At 50.2% G+C, this 26,402-nt stretch overlaps 1 protein-coding gene across 2 annotated transcripts in view; it reads right to left on the reverse strand.

Annotated features, from left to right (window-relative positions):
* Positions 1-7,778: 7,778 nt before the first annotated feature.
* The window catches only part of IFFO2 (intermediate filament family orphan 2), a 55,261-nt gene continuing 36,637 nt past the window's right edge, over positions 7,779-26,402 (reverse strand). Inside the window, exons 4-9 of one of the 2 annotated variants that reach the window (XM_059487513.1) lie at positions 22,848-22,988; positions 20,405-20,547; positions 16,644-16,764; positions 12,634-12,723; positions 11,752-11,882; positions 7,779-8,544 (exon numbers count right to left, since the gene is read on the reverse strand). In XM_059487513.1, coding sequence (XP_059343496.1) covers positions 8,439-8,544; positions 11,752-11,882; positions 12,634-12,723; positions 16,644-16,764; positions 20,405-20,547; positions 22,848-22,988 — 732 coding nt within the window. In that variant the 3' untranslated portion in view covers positions 7,779-8,438. The remainder of the gene's footprint in view (positions 8,545-11,751; positions 11,883-12,633; positions 12,724-16,643; positions 16,765-20,404; positions 20,548-22,847; positions 22,989-26,402) is intronic. The other variant, XM_059487514.1, reaches the window with a different exon arrangement.

The following is a 26,402-nucleotide window of genomic DNA, read 5'->3' on the forward strand; positions in this document are numbered from 1 at the left end:
CACCCACCGCGCGGGGGGAGGGAGGGGCGGGGAGGAGACTCAACCATCTATTAATTAATAAATTAATAAACCCCCGGGGGCGGCGGTCTGGAGGGGCTGCCCCGCGCCCGCCGCTCGCTGTGTGTGAGGGTGCTGGCCCCGTCCCCCCTCTACCCGTGGGGTGCCCGTGGGGTGTCCCCATTGGCGTGTGTCTCCCCCCCCCCGCGCGGTGATGGTTGCGGCCGGAGCGGGAGGGGGCGGTGGCGCGCGCGGCACGTGGGAGGGGGCGGGGCGCGGGAAGGAGCCAAAAATCCTTTAAAAAAGGGAAATTCGGGAAAAACAACAACAAAAGCGGCCCGAGGAGAGGCAGCAGCTGGGACTGTGCCCGGAGCTCCGCGGGTCCGAGCTGCCCGAGAGGACATGGGCGGGGAGAAAGAGAAAAGCAACTGAGAATCCCTTTGGGAACTGAAAATTACCGAAAATTTGATGATTTTAACCCAAAGGAGGTGCCTGGCTGGGACGTAGGGCCAGGAGGAAGCTGAGGTGTGCAGGGGATGCTTTAATTTCCATGCAGAGCCATGTTTCAAGAGCTGCAGCTGAAGGACGCTAATTTTGAGGGGGTTTCGAGCTATTTTATGTTCCCAAATCACCTGGGCTGGGCGGATTTCCAGACCCGAGGATGCTCCTCCCTCCCCAGACACAAATCCTTCTGCTGTGGAGGCGTTCTCCACCCCAAGAATGAACACGCGGAGCCGTTCAACCAGGAGTTCGGTGTTTATTTTATAGTTTTTTGTGGTTTTTCATCGTCACCAGAGACCGACTGGGGCCTGTTCCATGGGCAGGGCCGGTACCGAGGGCTGAGCTCCGGCCCGGGCTGGACGGAGGGATGGGATGGACACCAGCTGGACATGGGATGGACACCAGCACACCTGGGAGGGGATGGTGGGCTCGGTTTTGGCACTAAAAAAAGGAAAAATGGAGCAAATCCGCCGAGCTCAGAGGAGATTGGGATGTTCTCGGGGCTCTTCCTGCCGTGGATTGGATTCTCGAAGAGTTTCGTGGTCCCAAATCCACTGGTGATGTCCCATTCCAGCCCCAGGAGAACCCTCCGGCCTTTCCCCACCCAACAGCATCATCAGTGCAGTCTTTTCTGTTCAAATGAGCTAATATACAGAATATAAAGCACGGTATTTACAGGGGACAGGTAACCAGGGGCGTTCCCACACCATCAGTAGTTCATTGTCACGGGGATAACAGAAAATCTCGAGTGACCTAAAGAGGAACCGACAAGAAGTGACACAGCAGGAGGGAAGAGGCATCAATGCCTCCAGCTCGAACACGATAAATAATAAATAATCTTTTTTGGCAGAAGGTCGCTACATTTACTTTAACCACAGGAATGTGTTTTAGGGACTGGATTGTGAGTTTTTTGGTGAAACACAAAGGAGTGTGTTTAGTGAGGTTGGACCGCCCTCAAACCCTCTCCAATAAACAGAAATTTGGGGTTTTGGGGTGGCAGTCTGGGCAGCTCCACCGGGTTGGTGGCACCGTGGTGCTCTGGGCTGTGCTGCCACAGAGACGACACCAGTCTGAAGCCACCCCAGGGGTTGTTTTAAGCTTTAACATCATTTCCCAAAAGAAAAAAAGGAGCTGGCCAGACCCACAAGCACCCCCTCACCGAGTGCTTCACTGTTGGAGTGCCACAGGATAGGGGGGAATGGTGATTTCTGCAATCAAACACCCACATTTAAACACAACTTGTTGCTCCTTCAAAAGAGAAGCTCTGAAAGGCTCCTGCAAGCGCAGAAGGGTCTGAGGACACTGAATTCACCCCAGAACACACAGGAGGGAAGGCTCAGGTGTTTCCTCATGCTCTGCCAAGGGCCTGGCCCGGCCCCGAGCGTTCCCTGTGCAGGGAGAGGGGCTGGGATCCCATTCCCATGGAGAATTCCCAGCAGTGCCCCCAGCTCCCCTCTGCTGCCATTCCCACCAGGACAGCTCCTGCTGCCTCCTTGGTAATTTTATTTCTCGGTTAAAACACAAATCACATCCCACTAAAAACCCCAAAATCCAGGTTTGGGTGGCAGCCCCAGAGGCAAAGAGCTCTAAGGGCTGTGTGCTCCCCTGCAGCCCAGCAGGAGGACAAAAACCCCAAAATTGCTGAAGCCAAGGGTGGGAAATCCTCACTGAGTGTCCCTGCCTCGTGCAAGCGCTGGGATGTCTCAATTTAACCAGGATAAATCATTCCTTAAACACTCAGCTCTAAAATGAGGCACTCCAACGTGAAACCTCCCAGCTCTGCAGCTCTTCCAACACAAACATCCTTCCCCTGTTCCCAGAGCCAAGGGAAACACCAGGAACAGCTCTGGGAGCACCCACGGCCCTGCCACAGCCAGCTCCTGTTTTTGCTGGCAGGAATGATCATGGAAAGGAAAATTAATATAATCTCACTTTAGAAGCAGCTCTGGATGCGGATTCAGGCACGATTCCCATCTGTTGTTCTGTTTTGTTGAGTTAATCCCGATTTCTACAGGTACAAATTGAATTTATAATTTAATTTTTTATTACCCAGGCAGAGTTTAACCCCTGTCCTGCCACACTGCAGAGATCCAGGAGGTGCTGACCCTTTCCAGGAGCATCCTCCCAGTGAGGGGAATGGAACAAAACCGCAGGGAAGGGAATAAAATCACAGCAGCAATTCTGCAGAGGCAGAGGAGATGCTGGAGCTGCAGCCTCCCCTGCAGGAAGCCACTGTGAGTGCTCCACAGCCAAACCTGCCCTGGTTATTTCCATGCTGACTCCTGGAACCATCAGAGGATTTGGGGGTCCCATGAGAGCAGCAGAGACTTTACAAGGGAACAATTGCATCTGCCAACAGAAATCTGTTTGCACTTTAAAAACCTCTGATAAAAATAGAATATATACTGTGTTTTTATAAATAGATTACACATTTAGCTTACATGAGTTTCATTACATTCCCCCCCAAACTTTTTTTTTTTTAAAGAATTTTGCTTTTTTTCCTTGTGTGAACTAAGATGATCGTCACTAAATCTTTGAAAAACATGTTTGCACCACATTATTCTTTAAAACATTTGTACCACATTATTCTTTGGACATTTTTGAACAACATGCATCCACAAACTGCCATTTGTTTACTGAAAACATTTTTTTTTGTACAAACCCAGTTTAGGAATTTGATCTATTATTACACTGCTAGCGAGCAAAAAAATTTGCTTCCTTGAAATCCCCTTTTAAAAAATGAGAAACGATGAGGAGGATTTTCTGACTGGAAATCTAAAAAAGTGTCAATATGACACCGCATTAAGAATAGAAAACGAAAATAAAGTATTTACAGCTTTACAAAGGAAAAAAGAAAGAGGTCATCAAAATCATTTCCAGCATTTTTACAATTAAATTCTTTTTTTTAAATTTTTTTTTTTTCCTCTGGCAAGCTTTGATCTGGTGCCACACACACGGAGCAGGAGCAGCAGCACAGCTGGACTTGGACACAACGACCTCCCAAAACCCCCAAGGACCAACCCCAGCTGCCCCAAAGGGCTGGCCCAGCCTAAATGAACATAAACCCCGAGCATGAAAACACCTTTTCTGCTTTAGAAATGGATTAAAATGTGGTCACAGAAAGACACCGACACCCATGGGAACCTCTGCTGTCCTGCACACATCACCACCGTGCACGTGAGCTCTACACCCTCTGCTACACCCACAGCCCCCTCAGCCACCCCAATGTGGGGTCCTGCCCACCCCACACCCCAATTCCTGATGAGGGAATTCCCACTGTGGGTGCTGCTCCCCATCCCACACCCCAATTCCTGATAAGGGAATTCCCTCAGCACTCTCCTGCCCACTCTACACCCCAATTCCTGATAAGGGAATTCCCACTGTGGGTGCTGCTCCCCACCCCACACCCCAATTCCTGATATGGGAATTCCTTCAGCATCCACTGTCCATCCCACACCCCAATTCCTGTTTGGGAATTCCCACTGTGGGTGCTCCTCTCACCCCACACCCCAACTCCTGCTTGGGAATTCCCTCAGCACTGACTGTGGGTGCTCCTGTCCATCCCACACCCCAATTCCTGATAAGGGAATTCCCACTGTGGGTGCCCCTTCCCCACCCTACACCCCAACCTTCTGCCCACCCTACACCCCAATTCCTGATAAGGGAATTCTTACTGTGGGCGCTCCTGCCCATCCCACACCCCAATTCCTGTATGGGAATTCCCACTGTGGGTGCTCCTCTGACCCCATACCCCAATTCCCAATACGTGAATTCCCTCAGCACCCACTGCTCACCCTACACTCCAATTCCTGCTACAGGAATTCCCTCAGCACCCACTGTAGGTGCTCCTCTCACCCCACACCCCAATTCCTGATATGGGAATTCCCTCAGCACCGACTGCCCATCCCACACCCCAATTCCTGTTGTGGGAATTCCCTCAGCACCCACTGCCCACCCCACACCCCAATTCCTGATATGAGAATTCCCTTAGCACCCACTGTGGGTGCTCCTGCCCATCCCACACCCCAATTCCTGATTTGGGAATTCCCACTGTGGGTGCTCCTGCCCACCCCACACCCCAATTCCTGTTGTAGGAATTCCCTGCCCTCAGCACAGCAGCTCCTGCCTTTGGGAACACTCAGCCTTTTTCCTACCAGAAAATCCAGTTTTAGAGAAAAACAACAAACTCAGAGTGGAAGGGAAGCACAACCTCAACAGCTGCTGGGGCTGTGGAGCCTGGAGCATTTTGGGGTGAGGGCAGGGCCGGGAGGGGACAGCCAGGAGCAGCTCCAGGAGCATTCATGGGGTGAGGACAGAGCCAGGGGCAGCTCTGGGAGTGTTCACAGGATGAGAGAAGCCAGGAGCAGCTCCAGGAGCATTCATGGGGTGAGGACAGAGCCAGGGGCAGCTCTGGGAGTGTTCACAGGATGAGAGAAGCCAGGAGCAGCTCCAGGAGCATTGCCAGGTGAGGGCAGAGCCAGGGACAGCTCTGGGAGTGTTCACAGGATGAGAGAAGCCAGGGGCAGCTCTGGGAGCATTCCTGGGGTGAGAGGTGGCAGTGGGAGCTCCAGGAGTGTTCCTGGGTGAGGGCAGAGGCAGGGGCAGCTCCAGGAGCATTCCCGGCAGGAAGGGAGCCAGGAGAGGAGCCAGGAAAGGAGCCGGGGCAGGCTCCAGGAGCTGATTCACTGTGCTGAGCAATGCCTGCCCCAGCCACTGAAGCATCACAGACATCCAGACTTGGCAGGCACTCCCTCAGCCTCGGGAGAGGCTCCTCGGGAGCAGCTGAAGTTCAAAACCCTTCAAAACCCTTTTCAAACATGCAGTCCCAGCCCAAAAAATACCCCAAATCCCCCCCCTACCCACCCCCCAGCTTGCAGCCCTAGTGAACATCACATTTACCACTTTGGCCACCTATGAAATAACAGGAATGAGCACTTTGGAATGAGGTTTCTCTTCCAGAGAAAAGTTATTTACAGGACAGACCAGGCTTTGGAAAGCCCCTCACCCCAGGAGCCAAGGAGTTGTCACCTACTCTGCACTGAGCATTGCCACCAGTAAGGACATCACAGGAATATCCTTGGATCCACCATAGGGATAACCTTGGATCCACCACAGGGATAACCTTGGATCCACCACAGGGATAACCTTGGATCCACCACAGGGAAATCCTTAGATCCACCATAGGGAAATCCTTGGATCCACCACAGGGAAATCCTTAGATCCACCACAGGGAAATCCTTGGATCCACCACAGGGAAATCCTTAGATCCACCATAGGGAAATCCTTGGATCCACCACAGGAATAACCTTGAATCCACCACAGGAATATCCCTGGATGCACCACAGGAATAACCTTGGATCCACCACAGGGATATCCCTGGATCCACCACAGGAAAATCCCTGGATCCACCACAGGAATATCCCTGGATCCACCACAGGGATATCCCTGGATCCACCACAGGAATATCCCTGGATCCACCACAGGAATAACCCTAGATCCACCACAGGAATATCCCTGGATCCACCACAGGAATAACCCTGGATCCACCACAGGAATAACCCTAGATCCACCACAGGAATATCCCTGGATCCACCACAGGGAAATCCTTGGATCCACCACAGGAATATCCCTGGATCCACCACAGGAATAACCCTAGATCCACCACAGGAATATCCCTGGATCCACCACAGGGAAATCCTTGGATCCACCACAGGAATATCCCTGGATCCACCACAGGAATATCCCTGGATGCACCACAGGAATATCCTTGGATCCACCACAGGAATATCCCTGGATCCACCACAGGAATATCCCTGGATCCACCACAGGAATATCCCTGGATGCACCACAGGAATATCCTTGGATCCACCACAGGAATATCCTTGGATCCACCACAGGAATATCCTTGGATCCACCACAGGAATATCCCTGGATCCACCACAACAATCATATTTATAAGGCTTTCCTGTTTCATCTCCCCCATCAGGAATATCCTTGGGCTTGGACAGAATCCGTCAGCTGTGGTCCTGCACTCTGTAGATCCTGATGGATCAGTCTGGTCTCTCCTTTCCCAGCCTGGAAACCTCAGGGAGCTCCTCTGACCCACGTGGCCTCAAAGCTGCTCCATGTCCATGTCCAGCAGCACAGGAGGGGAACATTCCTGTGCCCACATTTCCACCAGGAACACCCCAAGTCCTGCCCCACTCCATGGCCATGCCAGACTGAGGGGTTCCAGTCAGGAATGAGGCATTTTCCAGGACACCTGTGCTCTCTGGAATGGAGCAGCAGGATCTGCAGCTCCAGAGATGCAGAGGCTTGGGCACAGCACTCTGGAAGCTCACAGGATTGGCCACTTTGCCTTTCCCTAACACTGAGAGGCTGCAGAAATCAGGATTTTCCCTGTCCAGCCCCAGCATTGCTCCTGCACAGCACATCCTGGCAGGCAGAACAAACACATCTGGAATTTACTCTGAGTTCCAAGCACTGCTTAACCCCACAGCTGGCTTTGGGCAGTACCAACTACACTCTCAATCTTGGTTTAAAAACAAACAGAAAGTTATTGGCTGAGGTTTATACCCTGTTTTTACCTGGCTGAGGTGCTACAATTCCCATTTTAACTGTGAAGAGCTCAGTAGGGCTGGAGTTTCCTCAGCCACCACTGTGTGATCCAGCTTTGATGCTGCTTCTCCTGGGTAAAAATAATGATGGGTAAAGCCAAGGTCTTGCCACTTTCTCACAGAGAAAGCACATGGCTGTTCCTCCCCAGTTCTAGGGCAGCAGCACTTTGGGGTTCAGTTTACTACACCCTAAAAAGGGTGACAGCATTTCCCAGTGCTCAGCTTTCCCCAAGAACAGTGGGCAGGAGCTCTCTCAAGTCATGTCTGCAGCCTAACCTAGGTCAGTTTATCCTGATGCTTCACCTGCACATCATGGAAGCAGCATAAAATGGAGTTATCTCTCTGTCTGCAAAGGAAAATCTGCAAACACTAAAAAAAAAACCCTGAAAAAAAGACACAAACCAGGGCTGACTCCCCTCCTAACCCAACCACTGGAAACAAAGGCATTGTGATACAACATTCCACCTCAAAAGAAGCTCTACAGACATCTAAGTGTGCAAATGTGGGTTTAGCTTTCCTTTTCCCAAGGGATAACTGTAGCCCAGCAGGGACCAAACATTCCATATAAATAAGGCGAGCTTTTTTTTTTTGTTTTTGCATAGAAGTTACTCAGTGATAGTCCCCCCCCAGTGCCCCCTCCTGTGCCCCCCTGCTTTGCCACCGAGCTGAGTCCTGCTCCTCCAGCTCCTGGAGTCCAGAAGAAACCTTGGACACATCCCAAAGGCTCCCTCACCCCAGAAGGTGGGATGGAGAAAACCCTCTGAATTTTACTACAAGCTGTCTCCAAACCCACTGTTGTTTTTAAACATTTGCAGTTCAATTTGGAGGCAATTCTTTTTTGTTTTCTTGTGCCAGACATTTGTAATTGCACCACAATTGTCTTGGTTTTGCTGCTCTTTTTGCCAATGTTGCTTTTGCCAATCAGTGCAGCAGCTCAATAAATCCAGCAGCTTATTGAAGTACCCAGAGCCTCTGCAGCACCATCCTCTGCTGCCAACAGCTTTGGTTGTGTTTTTTTTTTTTTAAGTAATATATTTTATAAAAACACCTGCTATTAATATTCCACTGGAGCTCCAAGTGGCTCAGCTTGGGGCAAAGGCACAATTAAAACACCATGTTTTCCTACAGGACTCTGCATTTATGGTTTGTAGAACAATAGAAATGTACAGCACCAATCCTTGGCTGGGAGGGGATGCGTGTAGGAATGAGTCCTCAGAGTCCCCCTGCAGGGGCTCTCGAGTCTTTCACCTTTCCCCCAGCAATTGGTTTGGAATTTTTCTTCTCTCTCCATCTCCCCCTTGGCTGGAATGCTCCCACTTGCTATCAGCTGACCATGGGCTCCACGTCCGTCTCTCTGTCCAAATCGTCCTGAATTTCATCTGTGTTTCCTGAGTCACTGCTGGCTACAGAGCTGGGGGATGGAGAATTCCTGCAGGGAAACACAGAGAAAGGTGCAGCAAAAAAGTCAAATATCCATGACTGAAGGAAGAAAAAAAAGTCTTACAAGAAAACAGCCACTTTCCCTTCCCAACACTACTGAAAAACCTCTTTATTAACATTAAACATTGGAATTTCCCCAAGCTATTCAAAAACCCCTTTAATAACATTAAAATTTTGCTTAAACAGCAAATATCAGTACAAAAATCAAGGTGCCACCCCAGCCATGCCCAGCTCAAACACAGAGGCTGTCCCAGGTTTGCTGATGGGGAAATGGAGAGCAAAGACTCTCAGCAGCCCTAATACCCAGAGCCCTGAAAATTGAAACTTTATCATCTTGTTCTACTGGGGTTGAGCAAGAGATAAGAGAAATCCCTCATAGTGTAAGGTTCTTAACACATGAGAAGATTAAAAAACAAGTTCTTCATGTAAGTCCAGAGTCGAGATTTAATTTGGGGTTTTAAGAATTGTAAATCTGAGATGTTAAAGACTGGAAGTCCAGCTGAGCTGGAGCTCCCTGTGCTCAGGAGCAGCTGCTGAGCCCTTGGGGACCCCAAATTCCCCCTTCCAGGGCTGATGTGGGACACAAGATCTCCAAAGGACAAGGCCAGCAAGTGACAGTGCTGACTTTAGCCCAGGCTGGCAGGAATTGATGCTTTAAGTTTCAGCTTTTGTACTTCTCTGATTTTGTGCTGCATTTGTGTATAACTGAACTTCACACAGAGTGTTAGCAAGTTCTCCTCACAGTTTAGTCAGACAAAACAATTCTTTTCCAGCCCCAGAACCAAGGGGAACTTTTGCAGCTTCAGGCCCAAAAAGTGCAAACAAAAATGAATTGGGGGGAGCAAACTTGGGGTAAATTACTTCATTACCTGAAGCTGTAATTGAACAACTAACCCACAATATGCAAACGGACTAAACTTTAAAAAGTGTGAAAACTGATCCCCCATGGTCCATCCTGGATGTAGCCATGGCCAGGCCCTTGCACTGCCCAAAGTGTATCTTTGAAGGCCTTTTAATAAATCCCTACTTTATTTAAATGAAGTAGGGATTTATTAAAAGGCCTTCATATATTTAATGAATCCCTACTTTTTTATATTTTATATTTTTTATATTTTTAATTAATCCCTATACTTTTTTATATATTTAATAAATCCCTACTTTATTCCTGTAACAGCCTCTGCTCTAGGTGCCCTCTCCAGCATCAGACCAGGAAGGCTGTGCTGGTTTTCAGCTTCTTTTTCTACCTCTGAGGTCAGGATGGAAGGCACTGGAGCTGACAGTTTGTGCTCAGATTTAGGTGTTTATTATTTCTCATCAGTGTTACAGTCTCACAGCAGTGAGTTCTGCAGTTCTTCACCAACAAGGCTCTAAATGGCCAACAATCTTTTGCTACAAGGTCTTTTAAGGCTAAACTGTCCAAGTAAGAAATGACACCCGAATTATTTTTACTTTTAACCCAATAATTGATCCCTCAAAGTCAGCAATGCAGGCTTTTCTGTCCAGTTAGAAAATATCACTGAAACCCATGGAGAAGAAGGAAGAAGAAGGTGAAGAAGGTGGAGAATGTAAAGAAGGGGGAGAAGAATGTAAAGAAGGTGAAGAAGGGGAAGAAGGTGAGGAAGGTGAAGGTGAAGAAGGGGAAGAAGGTGAAGAAGGTGAGGAAGGTGAAGGTGAAAAAGGGGAAGAAGGTGAAGAAGGTGAGGAAGGTGAAGGTGAAGAAGGGGAAGAAGGTGAAGAAGGTGGAGAAGGTAAAGAAAGTGAAGAAGGTAAAGAAGGTAAAGAAGGTAAAGGTGAAGAAGGTGAAGAAGGTGAAGAAGAAGGAGAAGCCTCCACCCTAAAACCTCCATCTTGCTCTATAATTATTACTATATTCTAAAACCCCAAACTCTGAGTTTTCCACCCTGTGATACTACACACTTCTAATCAACTCTAATCAACCACAATCCCAGAGTTATCGATCAATTCTGGAACCTTCCCCACAGCCTCAGGTCAATGCAGTGCTCTCCTGGGGGCAGTGCCTGGCAGCACAGAAAGGCTGAAACTCTCAGCATGCAGGAGGGAGCAGGAGGGAGCAGGAAGGAGCAGGAGGGAGGAGAAAAGAGCAGGAGGGAGCAGGAAAGAGCAGGAAGGAGAAGGAGGGAGAAGGAAGGAGCAGGAAGAAGGAAGGAGCAGGAGGGAGCAAGAGGGAGCAGGAAGGAGAAGGAGGGAGCAGGAAGGAGCAGGAAGGAGAAGGAGGGAGCAGGAAGGAGCAGGAAGGAGCAGGAAGGAGAAGGAAGGAGCAGGAAGGAAAAGGAGGGAGCAGGAAGGAGTAGGAGGGAGCAGGAGGGAGCAGGAAAGAGCAGGAAGGAGCAGGAGGGAGCAGGAAGGAAAAGGAGGGAGCAGGAGGGAGCAGGAAGGAGAAGGAAGGAGCAGGAAGGAGCAGGAAGGAGAAGGAGGGAGCAGGAAGGAGCAGGAAGGAAAAGGAGGGAGCAGGAAGGAGCAGGAAGGAGAAGGAAGGAGCAGAAGGGAGCAGGAGGGAGCAGGAGGGAGCAGGAAGGAGCAGGAAGGAGCAGGAAGGAGCAGGAGGGAGCAGGAGGGAGCAGGAGGGAGCAGGAAAGAGCAGGAAGGAGCAGGAGGGAGCGGGAAGGAGCAGGAAGGAGAAGGAGGGAGCAGGAAGGAAAAGGAGGGAGCAGGAGGGAGCAGGAGGGAGAAGGAAGGAGAAGGAAGGAGCAGGAGGGAGCAGGAAGGAGCAGAAAGGAGCAGGAGGGAGCAGGAAGGAGCAGGAGGGAGCAGGAGGGAGCAGGAGGGAGCAGGAAGGAGCAGGAAGGAGCAGGAGGGAGCGGGAAGGAGCAGGAGGGAGCAGGAGGGAGCAGGAGGGAGCAGGAAGGAGAAGGAGGGAGCAGGAAGGAGAAGGAGGGAGCAGGAGGGAGCAGGAAAGAGCAGGAAGGAGCAGGAGGGAGCAGGAAGGAAAAGGAGGGAGCAGGAGGGAGCAGGAAGGAGCAGGAAGGAGAAGGAAGGAGCAGAAGGGAGCAGGAGGGAGCAGGAGGGAGCAGGAAGGAGCAGGAAGGAGCAGGAAGGAAAAGGAGGGAGCAGGAAGGAGCAGGAAGGAGCAGGAGGGAGCAGGAAGGAGCAGGAAGGAGAAGGAGGGAGCAGGAAGGAAAAGGAGGGAGCAGGAGGGAGCAGGAAGGAGCTGCTGGGGGACCAGAGGAGCCCTCACCTGTCAGCTGAGCCCTTGATGAGCCTCCTGCAGGTTTCCATCTGCACGTCCAGGCCCCGTTTCATGCTGCACATCTCCATGTACTCGTGCAGGTGCCGGTTCATGTCGCTCTTGGCCGTGGCCAGTTCCAGCTGAAGGGCAAAGAATCGGCTTCAGGGCAGGAGCAATCCCACTTTTCCTGTTTTCCTGCACTCCTCACACTGCCTCAGCTGCCCAGAGCCCACCCACACACCCCACAGTGCCCATTTCACTCACTGCTCCTGGCTGCCAATGCACCCATGAGCCCAGGAAGGGCAATCACAGCTCCACACTGGCTCTGAACAGCCCTGGTCTGGCTTTTTATTAAAAATTTTCTGTTTCTAACACTACCACAAAAGCCATCCTGCTGATTTTATTGCTTTTAAAGTAGCTGAACTATCTTAAGTGTAATATAAATCTCCAAGAGCTTATAAGACTAGCCCAAAAAAACCCATATATCACCCTGGAGGGCTTTTCCTGCACTTTGTTTGTCAACAGGCAATTAATGAAAGCAGCTCCAGGCAGGACAGAGATTTTGAGAAGCTCCAGCTGCTGTTTCTGGCCACCTGTGAGGCCACATCAGGGGAAGCATTTCCCAGGGTGAGGGTGGATATGCAGAACAAAGGAGTAAAAAGAAAAATAATGTGTTTTATTCCCTTTGTTCTGCAGGTTCTCTCTCCACCAGCCTCAGATTTATGCTCAGTGCTGAAGCATGGAGCAATAATAACCCAGAGAATGGCATTTAGAAAAATCCCCAGGGCAAGCCAGAGGGAAATGCCTTTGCATTGCTGGATGTATGGACATCCCTGCTTCCCTCTGGGACAGCTTTGTGCTGTGTCCATCCATCAGGAACAGCTCCCTCACCTCTATCTGCCCTATTGTCTCCTGGTATTCCTTGTCTCTCGTTTTGAAGAAAGACTCTGTCTCGTGGATCAAGTTTCCCAGGTTTTCTTCCTGCAGGGGAGAGGAGGACACAAAAAATCAGCAAGGAAATAAAGGAATTCAGGAATTCTCAAGTTTCCAAGGTTTTCTTCCTGCAGGGGAGAGGAAGACACAAAAATCAACAAGGAAATAAAGGAATTCTCAAGTTTCCCAGGTTTTCTTCCAGCAGGGGAGAGGAGGACACAAAAAATCAGCAAGGAAATAAAGGAATTCAGGAATTCTCAAGTTTCCAAGGTTTTCTTCCTGCAGGGGAGAGAAGGACACAAAAATCAGCAAGGAAATAAAGGAATAATTCAGGAATAAAGGAATTCTCAAGTTTCCTTCCTGCAGGGGAGAGGAAGACACGAAAATCAACAAGGAAATAAAGGAATTCTCAAGTTTCCCAGGTTTTCTTCCTGCAGGGGAGAGGAGGACACGAAAAATCAGCAAGGAAATAAAGGAATTCAGGAGAGAACTGGAGATTTTATTTAACCTCTTTGGAAATGCAGGTTATTATGTTCCTTCCTGCACTGATTTTTTTAAGACACTGCTTCACAGACTAGGAATATTCTTCAGTCTGGAATACCAGGAAAACACATTTCTGTGCCATGACCACAGCTCTGGACACACAAAGGCAAGGTCTGATCAAGGCTCCAGCAATTAAACCCATGCACCTGCTGCATTCCAAAGCACCAACCCCCTGGATTTTCCTGAGCCTTTCACAGCCTGATCTCACTTGGACAGACTGGATTTGCTCTCCAGCCATGAAACTTTTAATTTTCCCTGCATTGACCATGCTGTTACTCCCAGGTTTGCACTGGAATTCTCATTTTCCAGTTCCATATCATCACTCTCCAGTGCACACAGAGATTCCCACTGGAATTCCTGCACTGCTGGATAAAGCAGGAACAGATGCTGTCCCACAGGAAAGCTCCTCCTTTGGACTGACAGCACAGCCTGGGCTCCCAAACACACAGAGCTGCTTGGTGCTGCCCAAAAAGGCACCACAATGTCACTGTTCCCTCTTTCAAGCCTTCAACCACCTCAGTTTTCCATTAAAAAATGATCCCCAATTTAGCACAACTGCAGCAATGAGTGTTACAGGGGTTTCCATGCTCTGGCCACATCTGTGGCAGATTTACAGAGCTCATTGCTGGTACCCACACCAGGCTACCCAGCCTGGAGTTACAAGAATCATCCCTCTGATCCTTTTATATGCAGAAGAGCTTTAAGGAGGAAGGTCATAAAAGAAGGTGGTGAGGGCAGCGTGTAAGAACTTGAAAGGAATAAAACCCACGGAAGGAAGATTCAGGCATGTAAAGCACATGTTAAAGAGCAGGCACAGCCGGAGCAGCCTTTATTCTGAACCTCCATCTACAAGCCAAATCTACCCTTTCCTTGTATAATTTTCATTTAGAAGGATTTAAGCTTCTTAAAATCTTTAGAGTTTCCCCCGCGCGGGGCCCGGGCTCGGCGCTATTGCAGCGCTTAGGCAGGCACGCCCGGCTATGCAAATCAGCTGTCATTAATTCCTGCACGAGGCTGCTCGTTATCACCCTGCCACCCTCCCTCTGCTCGCTATCACTGCCATTCTGCTGCTCCTGCTATCCCTGTGCCCCCTATGGTGCCACTCTGTTATCCCTGTGCCACTCTGTGCCTCTGTTATCCCTGTGCCACACTCTGTCCCTGTTATCCCTGTGCCACTCTGTTATCCTTGTGCCACTCTGTGCTCCCGTTATCCCTGTGCCACTCTGTTATCCCTGTGCCACTCTGTGCCTCTGTTATCCCTGTGCCACTCTGTTATCCCTGTGCCACTCTCTGTCCCCCTCTTATCCCTGTGCCACTCTGTTATCCCTGTGCCACTCTGTGCTCCTGTTATCCCTGTGCCACTCTGTTATCCTTGTGCCACTCTGTGCTCCCGTTATCCCTGTGCCACTCTGTTATCCCTGTGCCACTCTGTGCTCCTGTTATCCCTGTGCCACACTCTGTCCCTGTTATCCCTGTGCCACTCTGTTATCCCTGTGCCACTCTGTGCTCCCGTTATCCCTGTGCCACTGTCCAGCCATTATCCCTGTGCCATTCTGCTCCTGTTACCCCTGTGCCACTCTCTGTTATCCCTGTGCCACTGTGTCCCTGTTATCCCTGTGTCACTCTCTGTTATCCCTGTGCCACTCTCTGTTATCCCTGTGCCACTCTCCTGCTCCTGTTATCCCTGTGTCACTCTCTGTTATCCCTGTGCCACTCTCTGTCCCTGTTATCCCCGTGGTTTCTGCAGCCCCAGCAGTTCCCAGTAATCCCCAGAGGCTCCCTGAGCTCTGGATGGATGATCCAGGAGCAGGAGGTGGAACAGGAACACAGCCAGACATCCCCAGGCTGCTGCCTCAGCATCTTCCCTGCCTGGGAGGGATCATCTCCCACCCCCCTGCCCTGTGCTGCTCAGGATGCAGTAACAGCCATTCCCTGCCATTCCATCATTCCCAGGCTGTTCCCTGCCATTCCATCATTCCCAGCTATTCCCAGCCCCATTCCCAGGCCAGTTCCAGCAATTCCCAACCCATTCCCAGGCTGTTCCCTGCCATTCCATCATTCCCAGCTATTCCCAGCCCCATTCCCAGGCCAGTTCCAGCAATTCCCAACCCATTCCCAGCCTGTTCCCAACCCATTCCCAGCCTGTTCCCTGCCATTCCATCATTCCCAGCTATTCCCAGCCCCATCCCCAGCCCCATCTCCAGCCATTCCCAGTCCATTCCCAGCCTGCTCTCGGCCATTCCCAACCATTCCATCATTCCCAGCTACTCCCAGCCCCATTCCCTGCCACTCCCAGCCCATTCCCATCCCTTCCCAGCTATTCCCAGACTGTTCCCTGCCAGCCCCAGTCCATTCCCAGCCCATCCCCAGTCCATTCCCAGACCATTCCCAGCCCCTTCTCAGACATTCCCTGTCATTCTCAGCCCATCCCCAGCCCATTCCCAACCATCCCCAGCCCATTCCCAGCCATTTCCTGTCATTCCCAGCCCTCTCCAGGCTGGTTTAAGGAGGCTCTGCAGTGCCTGGATTAGCTGCCTTTCCCTGGGATTTCAGGATTAAAAGGAAGCTGTTCATTGTGCAGCACTGCCAGCAGATCCCCACTGGCTGGGCAGAGGGAAGCCCCAAGATTCACAGGTCCAGAGGATCCCTGGGGTTTTTTATGGCCCTGCCACCACAGGTTCTGTGTCTGGGATGGGATTTACACCCCTCAACACCTCCCCAGACCACGCTGAGGTTGCTCAGCTCCCCACAGGAACAGCTGTGCAACCCCATGCCCTGCACATGTTATCATAACCAAGTGCGAATGATAATTCAGATAGAAAGTGAGGGGCTGTGGAAAATCACAGAATCTCAGACTGGTTTGGGCTGGAAGGAACTTAAATTCCTAATTCCTAACCTAATTCCACCCCATCAATGGGCAGGGACACCTTCCACTGTCCCAGGCTGCTCCCAAGCCCATCCAGCCTGGCCTTGGGCACTGCCAGTGATGGATCAGCCACAGCTTCTCTGGGCACCCTGTGCAGAGCCTCTCACACCCTCCACCCTAATCCTTTAGGGAAGGATTTTTCCCTAAAATCAAATCTAAACCTCCCTCCTGTCATCCCAGAACTTTAGAGAAAGCTCTGAAGGGTGACAAATTCCCTGATGGGCCTGGAACAGACACCTTGGATCCTTCACCTCTCACTCAGGATTTTAAACACTCACTCTGAAGGAGCCAAGGAAGTAAAGTTTGGCCAATAAAGTGATTGCACAGACTGCAAATCAGCCACAGAGAGGAAGCACTAAGAGGATTTTAAAATCAAAGTCAGTCTGTGTGGCAAACTAGCTCACCAGTGCAACACCCACAGGCTCAAATGGTGTAAAGGAGTGGCTGAGGGGGAGTTTGTGCAGGGAAGAGTTGGAGAAAACAACGAGAATGAACTCACCTCTCCTTGGAGGTCGATGGAGGGGTTGCAGTTGGTGAAGTCCTCCCAGAGCAGCAGCGTCTCCTCGTTCTCCTCCCACGTTAAACTGTCACAGTCGTCATCGAAATCAAAGGTCTCGCGGCTGGGAGAACAAAGAGCCATCACTGCAGCCCCACTGCCTCAGTCCTCTAATTAATTGTCTAGAAAATGGGCTATGAGAGCTGAATGGGGCACAATGCAGCCTGGAAATCCTCACAGCTTTTACCAACAGCCTGTGGCACTGCCAGGGCCTCTCTGCTGGGCTCCCTGCCACCCCAGGGCTCAATAAAAGCTCCTTGTTGGAGCACCAGCCTGGCTCTGCCCTGCAGGTGGAGCTGCACAGGAGCCTCCCCTGCCTGCAAAAGCACAGAAATGTCTGGAGCTGTTCTGTCCTCCAAAGGAAAGGAGCCCAAACACAGCTCAGGGGGTGTCACAGGGCTCAGAACCCACAAGGATTTCATGGGGGAGCCCAGCCAAGGGCTCCCCTGCAGCCTTGGAACACAGCAGGGCTGGAAGGAACCAGGGCTGAAGGAACAAGGGACTGAATGAATCAGGGATGGATGGAACAAGGGATGGAAGGAACAAGGGATGGAAGAAACCAGGGCTGAAGGAACAAGGGATTGAATGAATCAGGGATGGAAGAAACAAGGGATGGAAGGAACAAAGGATGGAAGGAACAAGAGGTGGATGGAACAAGGGATGGAAGGAACAAGAGCTGAAGGAACAAGAGCTGAAGGAAGCAGGGCCGGAAGGAACCACCAGGGCTGGAAGGAACCACCAGGGCTGGAAGAAACAAGATCTGGAAGGAACAAGGGATGGAAAGAACAAGGGTTGGAAGGAACAAAAGCTGAAGGAAGCAGGGCTGGAAGGAACAAAAGCTGAAGGAAGCAGGGCTGGAAGGAACAAGGGATGGAAGGAGCAAGAGCTGAAGGAATGAGGGATGGAAGGAACCAGGGATGGACAGAACAAGAGCTGGAAGGAACAAGAGCTGAAGGAAACAGGGCTGAAGGAACCAGAGATGGAAGGAACCAGGGCTGGAAGGAACCACCAAGGCTGGAAGGAACAAGAGCAGGAAGGAACAAAAGTTGAAAGGAAACAAGGCTGGAAGGAACCAGGGATGGAAGGAACAAAAGCTGGAAGGAACAAGAAGTGGAAGGAACAAGGATGAAAAGGCTGAGCCCCTGAGATGTGCAGAGCAGCACAGACACTGCTGCAGGCACTGAGGGCAGAGCACAGGGCAGGAGTGGCCTTTCACACCCTTAGCTGCCCCAACCTTGTGCAATGAAGGAAAGCTGCAGAGCACACAGCAGCAGCTGCTCCTCATCTCTAACCTTGTGCAATGAAGGAAAGCTGCAGACAGAGCACACAGCAGTAGCTGCTCCCCATGGGGGTTAAGGAGCCCTGACCAAGAGCTGGAATTCCTCCCTGAGCAGCCTGGATTCCAGGCTGATGCATTTTTATGGCTTTAGCTCACTTCCTCTGAGCTGATAACATCTCAAGAAGGAGCCTGGTGCTGTCCCAAGGGCCAGGAGGTTTGTCTGGATCAGCAGCACTGTAAAAATGTAATTTTAAACACTTGGACACTCCTGATTGTGCCTTTTGCCATTCCACCTCTTCAAATTGTTCTCTTTTTCCAGGATCTGTCCTGGTCAGAGAGCACAAAGGCTCCTGAGCTGACCTCACACAAAATCCACTGCAGTTCTGATTTTGTGCTACTTATTGTTAAAAATTCAGTTCATTACAGCTAAAAAGCAAGTTGGTTTGTTTCTGTTAATGATACCAGCTCCTCTATCTATTTCTAAGCTATTATTTTCTGCTTCACAAAGACCCCAGGCCCATCCCCACCAACATTTTCACCCCAGCTTGACAGAACACGGCTCCTGTAGCACTTTGTGCCACAGGTAATAGGACATGGACACAAGAATTTCATTAGCAGAACCAAAACCAACTGGGTGTCACAGGGCAAGTTTGGGAACAAAATTAAAACTTAAATGCATGACCAACCTGGCAGGTACATTTAACTTCTTGCTTTTTTAAAAAATCCACACACTGCCTGCTGTCACACTGAATTTAGCAGTGGAAAAGTCAAAATTCTGTATTTATTACACTGATTATTACCCTAACACTAACCCTAACCCTAAAAGGAGCCCAAACAAGGGGAATCATCAGAGCTCTGGCAAAACCCATCCCTCACACACAGGGGATTCAGGCAGAAAGGAGGAAATGCTCCCCTGAACCAGAACTCCAAAAAGCCTCACCAGGCTGTATTTGTGGATATTTTGGGGTGTTTTAGGAGTATTTTGAGGGGTTCTGGGGGTCCTCACCTGCGTTTTGAGGTTCCCTGGAGGTTTGGGGGTCTCAGGGTGTGGTATGTGGATATTTTGGGGTGTTTTAGGGGTATTTTGGGGGTCCCCACCTGCATTTTGAGGCCCCCAGAGTGGAATTTGGGGATATTTGGGGGTGTTTGAGAAGGATTTTGGGGGGTCCCAGAAGATCTCAGGCTGGGGTTAGGGGATATTTGTGGATATTTTGGGGTGTTTCAGGAGTATTTTGGGGGGGGTTTGGGGACCCCACCCGCATTTTGAGGCTCCCAAGGTGGAATTTAGGAATATTTGAGGGCATTTGAAGGGATTTGAGGAGTATTTGGGGGGGGTTGGGGGTCCCCACCTGCGTTTTGAGGCTTCCAGGGTGGAATTTTGGAACATTTGTGGATGTTTGAGAAGGATTTTGGGAACTTTTGGGGGTCCCAGGAGATCTCAGGCTGGGCTTTGGGGGTATTTGAGGAGTATTTTGGGGGTCCCCACATGCATTTTGAGGCTCCCAAGATGGAATTAAGGAATATTTGGGGGTATTTGACGGGATTTGAGGAGTACTTTGGGAGGGTTTGGGGGGCCCCACCTGCATTTTGAGGCTCCCAGGATGGAATTTGGGGATATTTGGGAGTATTTGGGCGTATTTGAGGAGTATTTTGGGGGTCCCCACCTGCATTTTGAGGCTTCCAGGAGGTTTGGGAGTTCTAGGGTGGGGTTAGGGGATATTTTGGGGGGTTTGGGGGTCCCTAGCCTGGCCCTGATGGGAGAAGGGGACACAAGGCAAACCTCCAGCCACCTCCCTGAACTGCTCAGACAGCACCACGTGCTGAGAGTCCCTCCTGGGCTGCTCCAAACCTCCTTCCTGGGAGGAATGTGGTTTGGGGTAAAGCTTCAGGCAAAAATATTTAGTTCAGGGGTAAAGCTTTAAGTAAAATAAACTCCAGTTCTTCTTAGGCAAAATAAACTCCAGTGTGGGAGACTGGACTTTGCAGCAACAGCTGACAGCACCAACATTCCTGACATCTATAAATTGTTGTCCACTGATCTTTCAGACACATCCACCACTCCCTTTTGCCTGCAGCCCAACTGAAAAACCTCCCAAAAAACCTGAGAGGTTTGTACCACCCCAAGCTGAGCTTTCAGTTCAAATTCTACCCAGCCAAGCAGCAGCAACTCCAGAAATCAATTACTCAGCCCAAGATGCAGAACAGACTCCTGGTTTTGACTCTTTTTTGTTGCAATTTTTCCTCTTTTGCAGCAACCCAGATCAGCAAAACCAATTTGTATTTTTTATATCTCTGTAGTTCCTCCCGCTCGAGGGAGGAGCAGAAATCCGATCATTTCATTTGAGCTTCCCCAAAACCTCCATGCTGCCAGCTCAGAGGTTGCAGGCTCAGGCTGCTGCCAGGAGCAGTTCTCAGGGGTACTCACAGCTGGTTGAACATCCTCTTCATCTCATCTGTGATGTTGAGGGAGCAGCTGACCTCGTCATCCGAGAACCGCCCGTTATCGGCGTCCTGCTCCGACAGCTCCTCGTCCGACGGCAGCTTCCTCTCCTTCTTCTTGGAAGCCACCTGGGGGGCACAGACAGCACTGACTGCAGGGCTGGGGAGGGAATCGGGGTGCAGGGAGAGCAGAGGGGTGAGGGCTGAGCCTGGGGCGGGGCTGATCCCCTGCCCGGCCTGAGCAGCGCGCGCGGAGCACAGGAAGCGGCTGAAAGAGCAAAGCGAGCTGTGGGGGCTGCCAGAGCTCTGGGGGTGGCACTGAGCCAGCCTGGCACCTGCTGGCACCTGCCAGGGGCCATGCACAGCCTGGGGGGAGCCAGGGAGAGGCTGGGATGAGCCAGGGCAAAGCACGAGGGGCAGCAGTGCCCGGGCACAGAGCAGGGACAGAACTCTCCCTCTCCTGCCACCGCCACAGGGGTGGCCTCCAGAGCAGAACCCCAGCAAGGAACCAACAGGAAACCTCTCAGAGAGCCTTAATTCCAGAGAGGAACACCCAGAGAGCCTTAATTTCCAGAGAGGAACACCCACAGAGCCTTAATTTCCAGAGAGGAACACCCAGAGAGCCTTAATTTCCAGAGAGGAACACCCAGAGAGCCTTAATTCCAGAGAGGAACACCCAGAGAGCCTTAATTTCCAGAGAGGAACACCCAGAGAGCCTTAATTCCAGGGAGGAACTTCCAGACAGGAATTTCCAGGGAGGAATTTCCATAGAGCCTTTATTCCATGGAGGAATTTCCAGAGAGGAATTTCCAGAGAGCCTCTATTCCAGGGAGGAACTTCCACAGAGGAATTTCCAGAGAACCCTTTGTTCCAGGGAATGAATTTCCCACCCCAGCAGCAGCAGCAGCAGCAGATTGAGGATCCTCAACACACAAGAAGGGTTGGCTGAGCCATGAAAAAGTCTGGAGAGCCCCCAAGAAAAGAAGTTCAGGGAACTCGAGGGACAGCCCTGCAAGGGGCACAGAGGAAACACACAGGATGATCCCAGAGAAATGGGGACACACAGGATGATCCCAGAGGATCCCAGAGGGCTGGGAACACACAGAATAATCCCAGAGGATCCCAGAGGGCTGGGAACACACAGAATAATCCCAGAGGATCCCAGAGGGCTGGGAACACACAGAATAATCCCAGAGGATCCCAGAGGGCTGGGAACACACAGGATGCTCCCAGAGAAATGGGGACACACAGGATGCTCCCAGATCCCAGAGGGATGGGAACACACAGGATGCTCCCAGATCCCAAAGGATCCCAGAGGGATGGGAACACACAGGATGATCCCAGATCCCAAAAGGATGGGAACCCACAGGATGCTCCCAGATCCCAGAGGATCCCAGAGGGCTGGGAACACACAGGATGCACAGCTGGTGCCAGAACCTCAAACACACAATCCACTCCCACCCTACAGCAGTTTTCCCTCTCCTTGGCACACAGACTATCCCTTGCTGGCCTTGTTCTCCTGGTCATTTTAACCCCTGCAGGCCTGAGCAGGAGTGTGCTCTGCACTCACCTCTGAGCACAAAGACTCAGCAATTCCCCTCAGAGACAAGAAAGAGGCACTGGCACCATACAGTGGCTCAACTTGCCAGAGAAATAATTCTCCTCTGAGGAGGTTTGAGTCTTTTGGGGAACACAAGGGGAAAAAACCATCAAACATTTCACAGCTTCAACAGCAGAGCCCACAAGGATCTTTTACAGTGTTTGTGACAGCACTTGGCACACTGTGTGCTATCACTGCACACAGAAAAAGCATCAGATTTACTGCAAGCCTGAGCAAGACACATTGAGATGGAAGCAGAAGGAAGGTGGGTTAGTCAGAGCTGGAACTGCAGTTGTGACAAGACCAGCTGCACTGGGAGTGACAGCCCTGATCCAGCAGAGCTGTCACTGCTCCTATGGGAGCAAATTAAAGGACTTTCCTTTGAGCCCCAAGGAGCTCCAAGGAAAGCAACTGGAGCAGCCAGAGCCCACCATCACACAAATGTTATTTCTGGCCACAGAGCTTGAGCCAGAAATAAGAACATGCAGATGACAGCTCCGTGAGCTTAAAACCTGTCACTTGTGAAGGGAACAAATAGGAGGGAGGAATTACACAAACCTAAACCTGTAACACTGCTTTTTTTCCCCTGCATTCAGTACAGACTAACATCAGGCTCACAGCACAGCTTAAAGATCACCCTGAGACTCCTTTTTATGTTCAACTCTCTGCACTTTGTGCTCCTGGTGCTGCAGCAGAGCTACCCTGACAGCCAGCGGGGGAAACACAGCCACAGAGAGAGAGAGTTCAAGAAAAGGCAAATGAGCTGGACCACACTGCTCAGCACTGCTCCCTCCTGCCCTGCCCTGTGGGAAATTCAGGGCCTAATCACCTGGAAAATCTTGGAAACGTCTTCCGAGTTGCGCTGCTGCGCGACATCGCACAGCTTGGCCGTGATATCGATTCGGCGGCAGATGTCCATGTCCACCTTCATGGCCTTTTCTTGGATCTTTGTGTCCAGGTCTGTCATGGGCTGCAGGAAGGACAGCAGGGATTATCTTCTATTATTAGACAGTTCAGGCAACAGGAGATACCCCACAGTATCTCTGGAACCCCAGTGCTAAACCTCACACCCTGCTCTGGGGCACAGAGCAGGGACAGAACTCTCCCTTTCTCCTGCCACCACCACAGAGGTGGCCTCCAGAACAGAACCCCAGCAAGGAACAGACAGGAAACCTTTCCAGAGAGCCTCTATTCCATGGAGGAATCTCCACAGAGCCTTTGTTCCATGGAGGAATTTCCACTGAGCCTTTATTCCATGGAGGAATTTCCAGAGGGCTTTTATTCCATGAAGGAATTTCCACAGAGCCTTTGTTCCATGGAGGAATTTCCACAGAACCTTTGTTCCATGGAGGAATTTCCAGAGGGCTTTTATTCCATGAAGGAATTTCCACAGAGCCTTTATTCCATGAAGGAATTTCCACAGAACCTTTGTCCCATGGAGGAATTTACACAGAGCCTTTATTCCATGGAGGAATTTCCACAGAGCCTTTATTCCATGAAGGAATTTCCACAGAACCTTCGTTCCATGGAGGAATTTCCACAGAACCTTTGTTCCATGGAGGAATTTCCACAGAGCCTTTATTCCATGAAGGAATTTCCACAGAACCTTTGTTCCAGGGAATAAATTTCCCATTGGGGCAGTCTGAGGAAGCTCACCCCTGATTCTAACAAAGTTCCAACTCAGAGGGATTTGCCACCTAAAAAATACCTGTACCCACCCCAAAACTGCTCAGTGTGGCAAGGGGAGCCTCAGTGGGTCAGGAACAGGGCAGGACAATGCAATGCCCAGAGAAATGAGACTGCCCCAGCCCTGGAAATGCTCAAGCTGGGCTTGGAGCACCTGGGACAGTGGAAGGAGACCCTGCCCAGGCCAGGGGGTGAGGCTGGATTGTCCTGGAGGTCCCTTCCATCCCAAACCACTCTGGGATTCCATAAATAACCCTTTAAAAATGGAGAGCATCCCCTGTGTAGCAGAGCAGAGTGAAGTGTGAATCCTGGTGAGGATGCAACGCTTCCCCTCTTGCAGACACAAAAGTTGTGCCTGCACAGAGGAGCTGCTGAAAAACCAGAATCCAGGTTCCACACAAACTGCACACAGAGCATGGGACTGCAAATCCTGAGTGGATCCAAAGAGATCCATGAAAACCTTGGCACAGAGAACACTCCTCACTGGCACTCCCTGGCTCCCAGCCCAGCTAAAGCTCTGCATGAAAATTTCTGTGTGAAAACACTGCCTGGTAGTAGCTCTAATTTCTGAGATCCTCCCACTCAGACAGAAATCTGGCTCCTTGTGAAGGAAGAAACATTAAAAAAAAACCCAAAGTATATTTTCCATCCTAGCTGAGACTTGCTGTCCTGGACAGCTCCACTCCTCAGCAATGCCTCCACCTGGGACACAAAAGTGCAAAAACCCTTTGCAGACCATTCTTGAACACAAATCCCCTTTCTAAGAAAAAACTTTGGGCTTTTTGTTGGTTTGATTTGCTTTTCCCCACCATTTTTAGTTTTAAATTATTACAGACTCTTCTTCAGGCCCTGTGAACCACCTTCAAAATCTGATATTGTTGTTTTAAATTTTGACACAGAGTCCTCTCCAGGCCCTTTAGATTTTGAGATTTTTTTTGGTTTAAATTTTTACACAGACTCTTCTCCAGCCCCTGTGAACCACCACTAAAGTCTGAGATTGTTGTTTTAAATTTTTACACAAGTTTTCTCCAGCTCCTGTGAATCACCTTTAGAGTTTGAGGTTTTTTGGTTTAATTTTTTAGACATTTTTACTTCTCCAGCCCTTGTGAACCACCTTTAGAGTTTGAGGTTTTTTGATTTAATTTTTTACACAGTCTTCTCCAGCCTCTGTGAACCACCTTTAGAATTTGAGGTTTTTTGGATTAAATTTTTACACAGAGTCTTCTCCAGCCCCTGTGAACCACCATTAAAGTCTGATATTGTTATTTTAAATTTTTACACAAGTTTTCTCCAGCCCCTGTGAAGCACCTTTAGAGTTTGAGATTTTTTTGATTTAAATTTTTACACAGAGTCTTCTCCAGCCCTGTGAACCACCTTTAGAGTTTGAGGTTTTTTGGATTAAATTTTTACACATTTTTACTTCTCCAGCCCCTGTGAACCACCATTGAAGTCTGATATTGTTGTTTTAAATCTTTACACAAGTTTTCTCCAGCCCCTGTGAAGCACCTTTAGAGTTTGAGATTTTTTGGATTAATTTTTTACACAGTCTTCTCCAGCCTCTGTGAATCACCTCTGGAGATTTCTGTTTTCCAGACACTCAGAGCAAAATAAATCTCTCAACACTGACACAATCTCACTTGCTGAGCTGCTGATCCTTATCTGCAGGAAGGAAAGAGCCACGTGCCAACATTTTTGCACTTCTCTATTCTAAATATTTGCCCAGTGAGGCTCAGAGGAAGCACTCCCAGTGCTTTCCCTGGGCTCCCAGATCCCTCAGAGCCTGCCCAGAGCACTTTCCCTGGCCCAGAGGATGTTTGCCTGCAGCAGCTCCTGGTGAATGGAGCCAGGCCCCAGCCCCTGCAGGCTCTAACCCAGCACAGCCACCCCTGATTAACCACACAAGGACACACAGCTAATTGCCAAATTTCCCATGAGCAGATCTAGTGGCCCTGAGAGAATGGATTTGACACCCGGGAGCGGGTTCTGCAGGTTTCTGTGAAGTCAGGAGAAGGCTGTTTGTGCAAAAATTACAGAATGAATCAGCGTAGCAGGGTTTATTCCTCACACAAATGGCTTCAGTACTGCCTCAGACTTACTGAGAAAGGCACTTTAATATTCACCTGGCTTATCTTTCCAGATACCTGCATGATCTCACTTCTAAATAAAAGAATTTTATGCACTCAGGGCCTAAAAGATCCTCTGGCTTTGAAGAGAGCTCAGTGTCTAATGAGACATGAGGAAATGCCTGAGAAAACAACACTTTTTTGGGTTTTTTTGTTTTTTTTTTTTAATAAGCCACGAGGTTGAACCAGCCCTGGAAGCAAAGCCAGTACCTGAACCAGGATTTATCTTTTCATTGTTCATTAAGGGAGATGGGAAACACTTATTCCTCCCTGTGAGGGTGGGCAGGCCCTGGCAGAGGTGCCCAGGGAAGCTGTGGCTGCCTGGGCCTGCCCACCCTCCCAGGGAAGAATAACTGTTTCCCATCTCCCTTAATGAACTCTGAAAAGATGAATTGGTTGAACCAGCCCTGGAAGCAAAGCCAGTACCTGAACCAGGATTTATCTTTTCATTGCTCATTAAGGGAGATGGAAACACTTATTCCTCCCTGTGAGGGTGGGCAGGCCCTGGCAGAGGTGCCCAGGGAAGCTGTGGCTGCCCCTGGAGCAGCCTGGGCCAGGGGAAGGTGTCCCTGCCA

The sequence above is a fragment of the Ammospiza nelsoni genome, chromosome 22, assembly GCF_027579445.1.
Source record: "Ammospiza nelsoni isolate bAmmNel1 chromosome 22, bAmmNel1.pri, whole genome shotgun sequence".
Lineage (NCBI taxonomy): Eukaryota > Metazoa > Chordata > Aves > Passeriformes > Passerellidae > Ammospiza > Ammospiza nelsoni.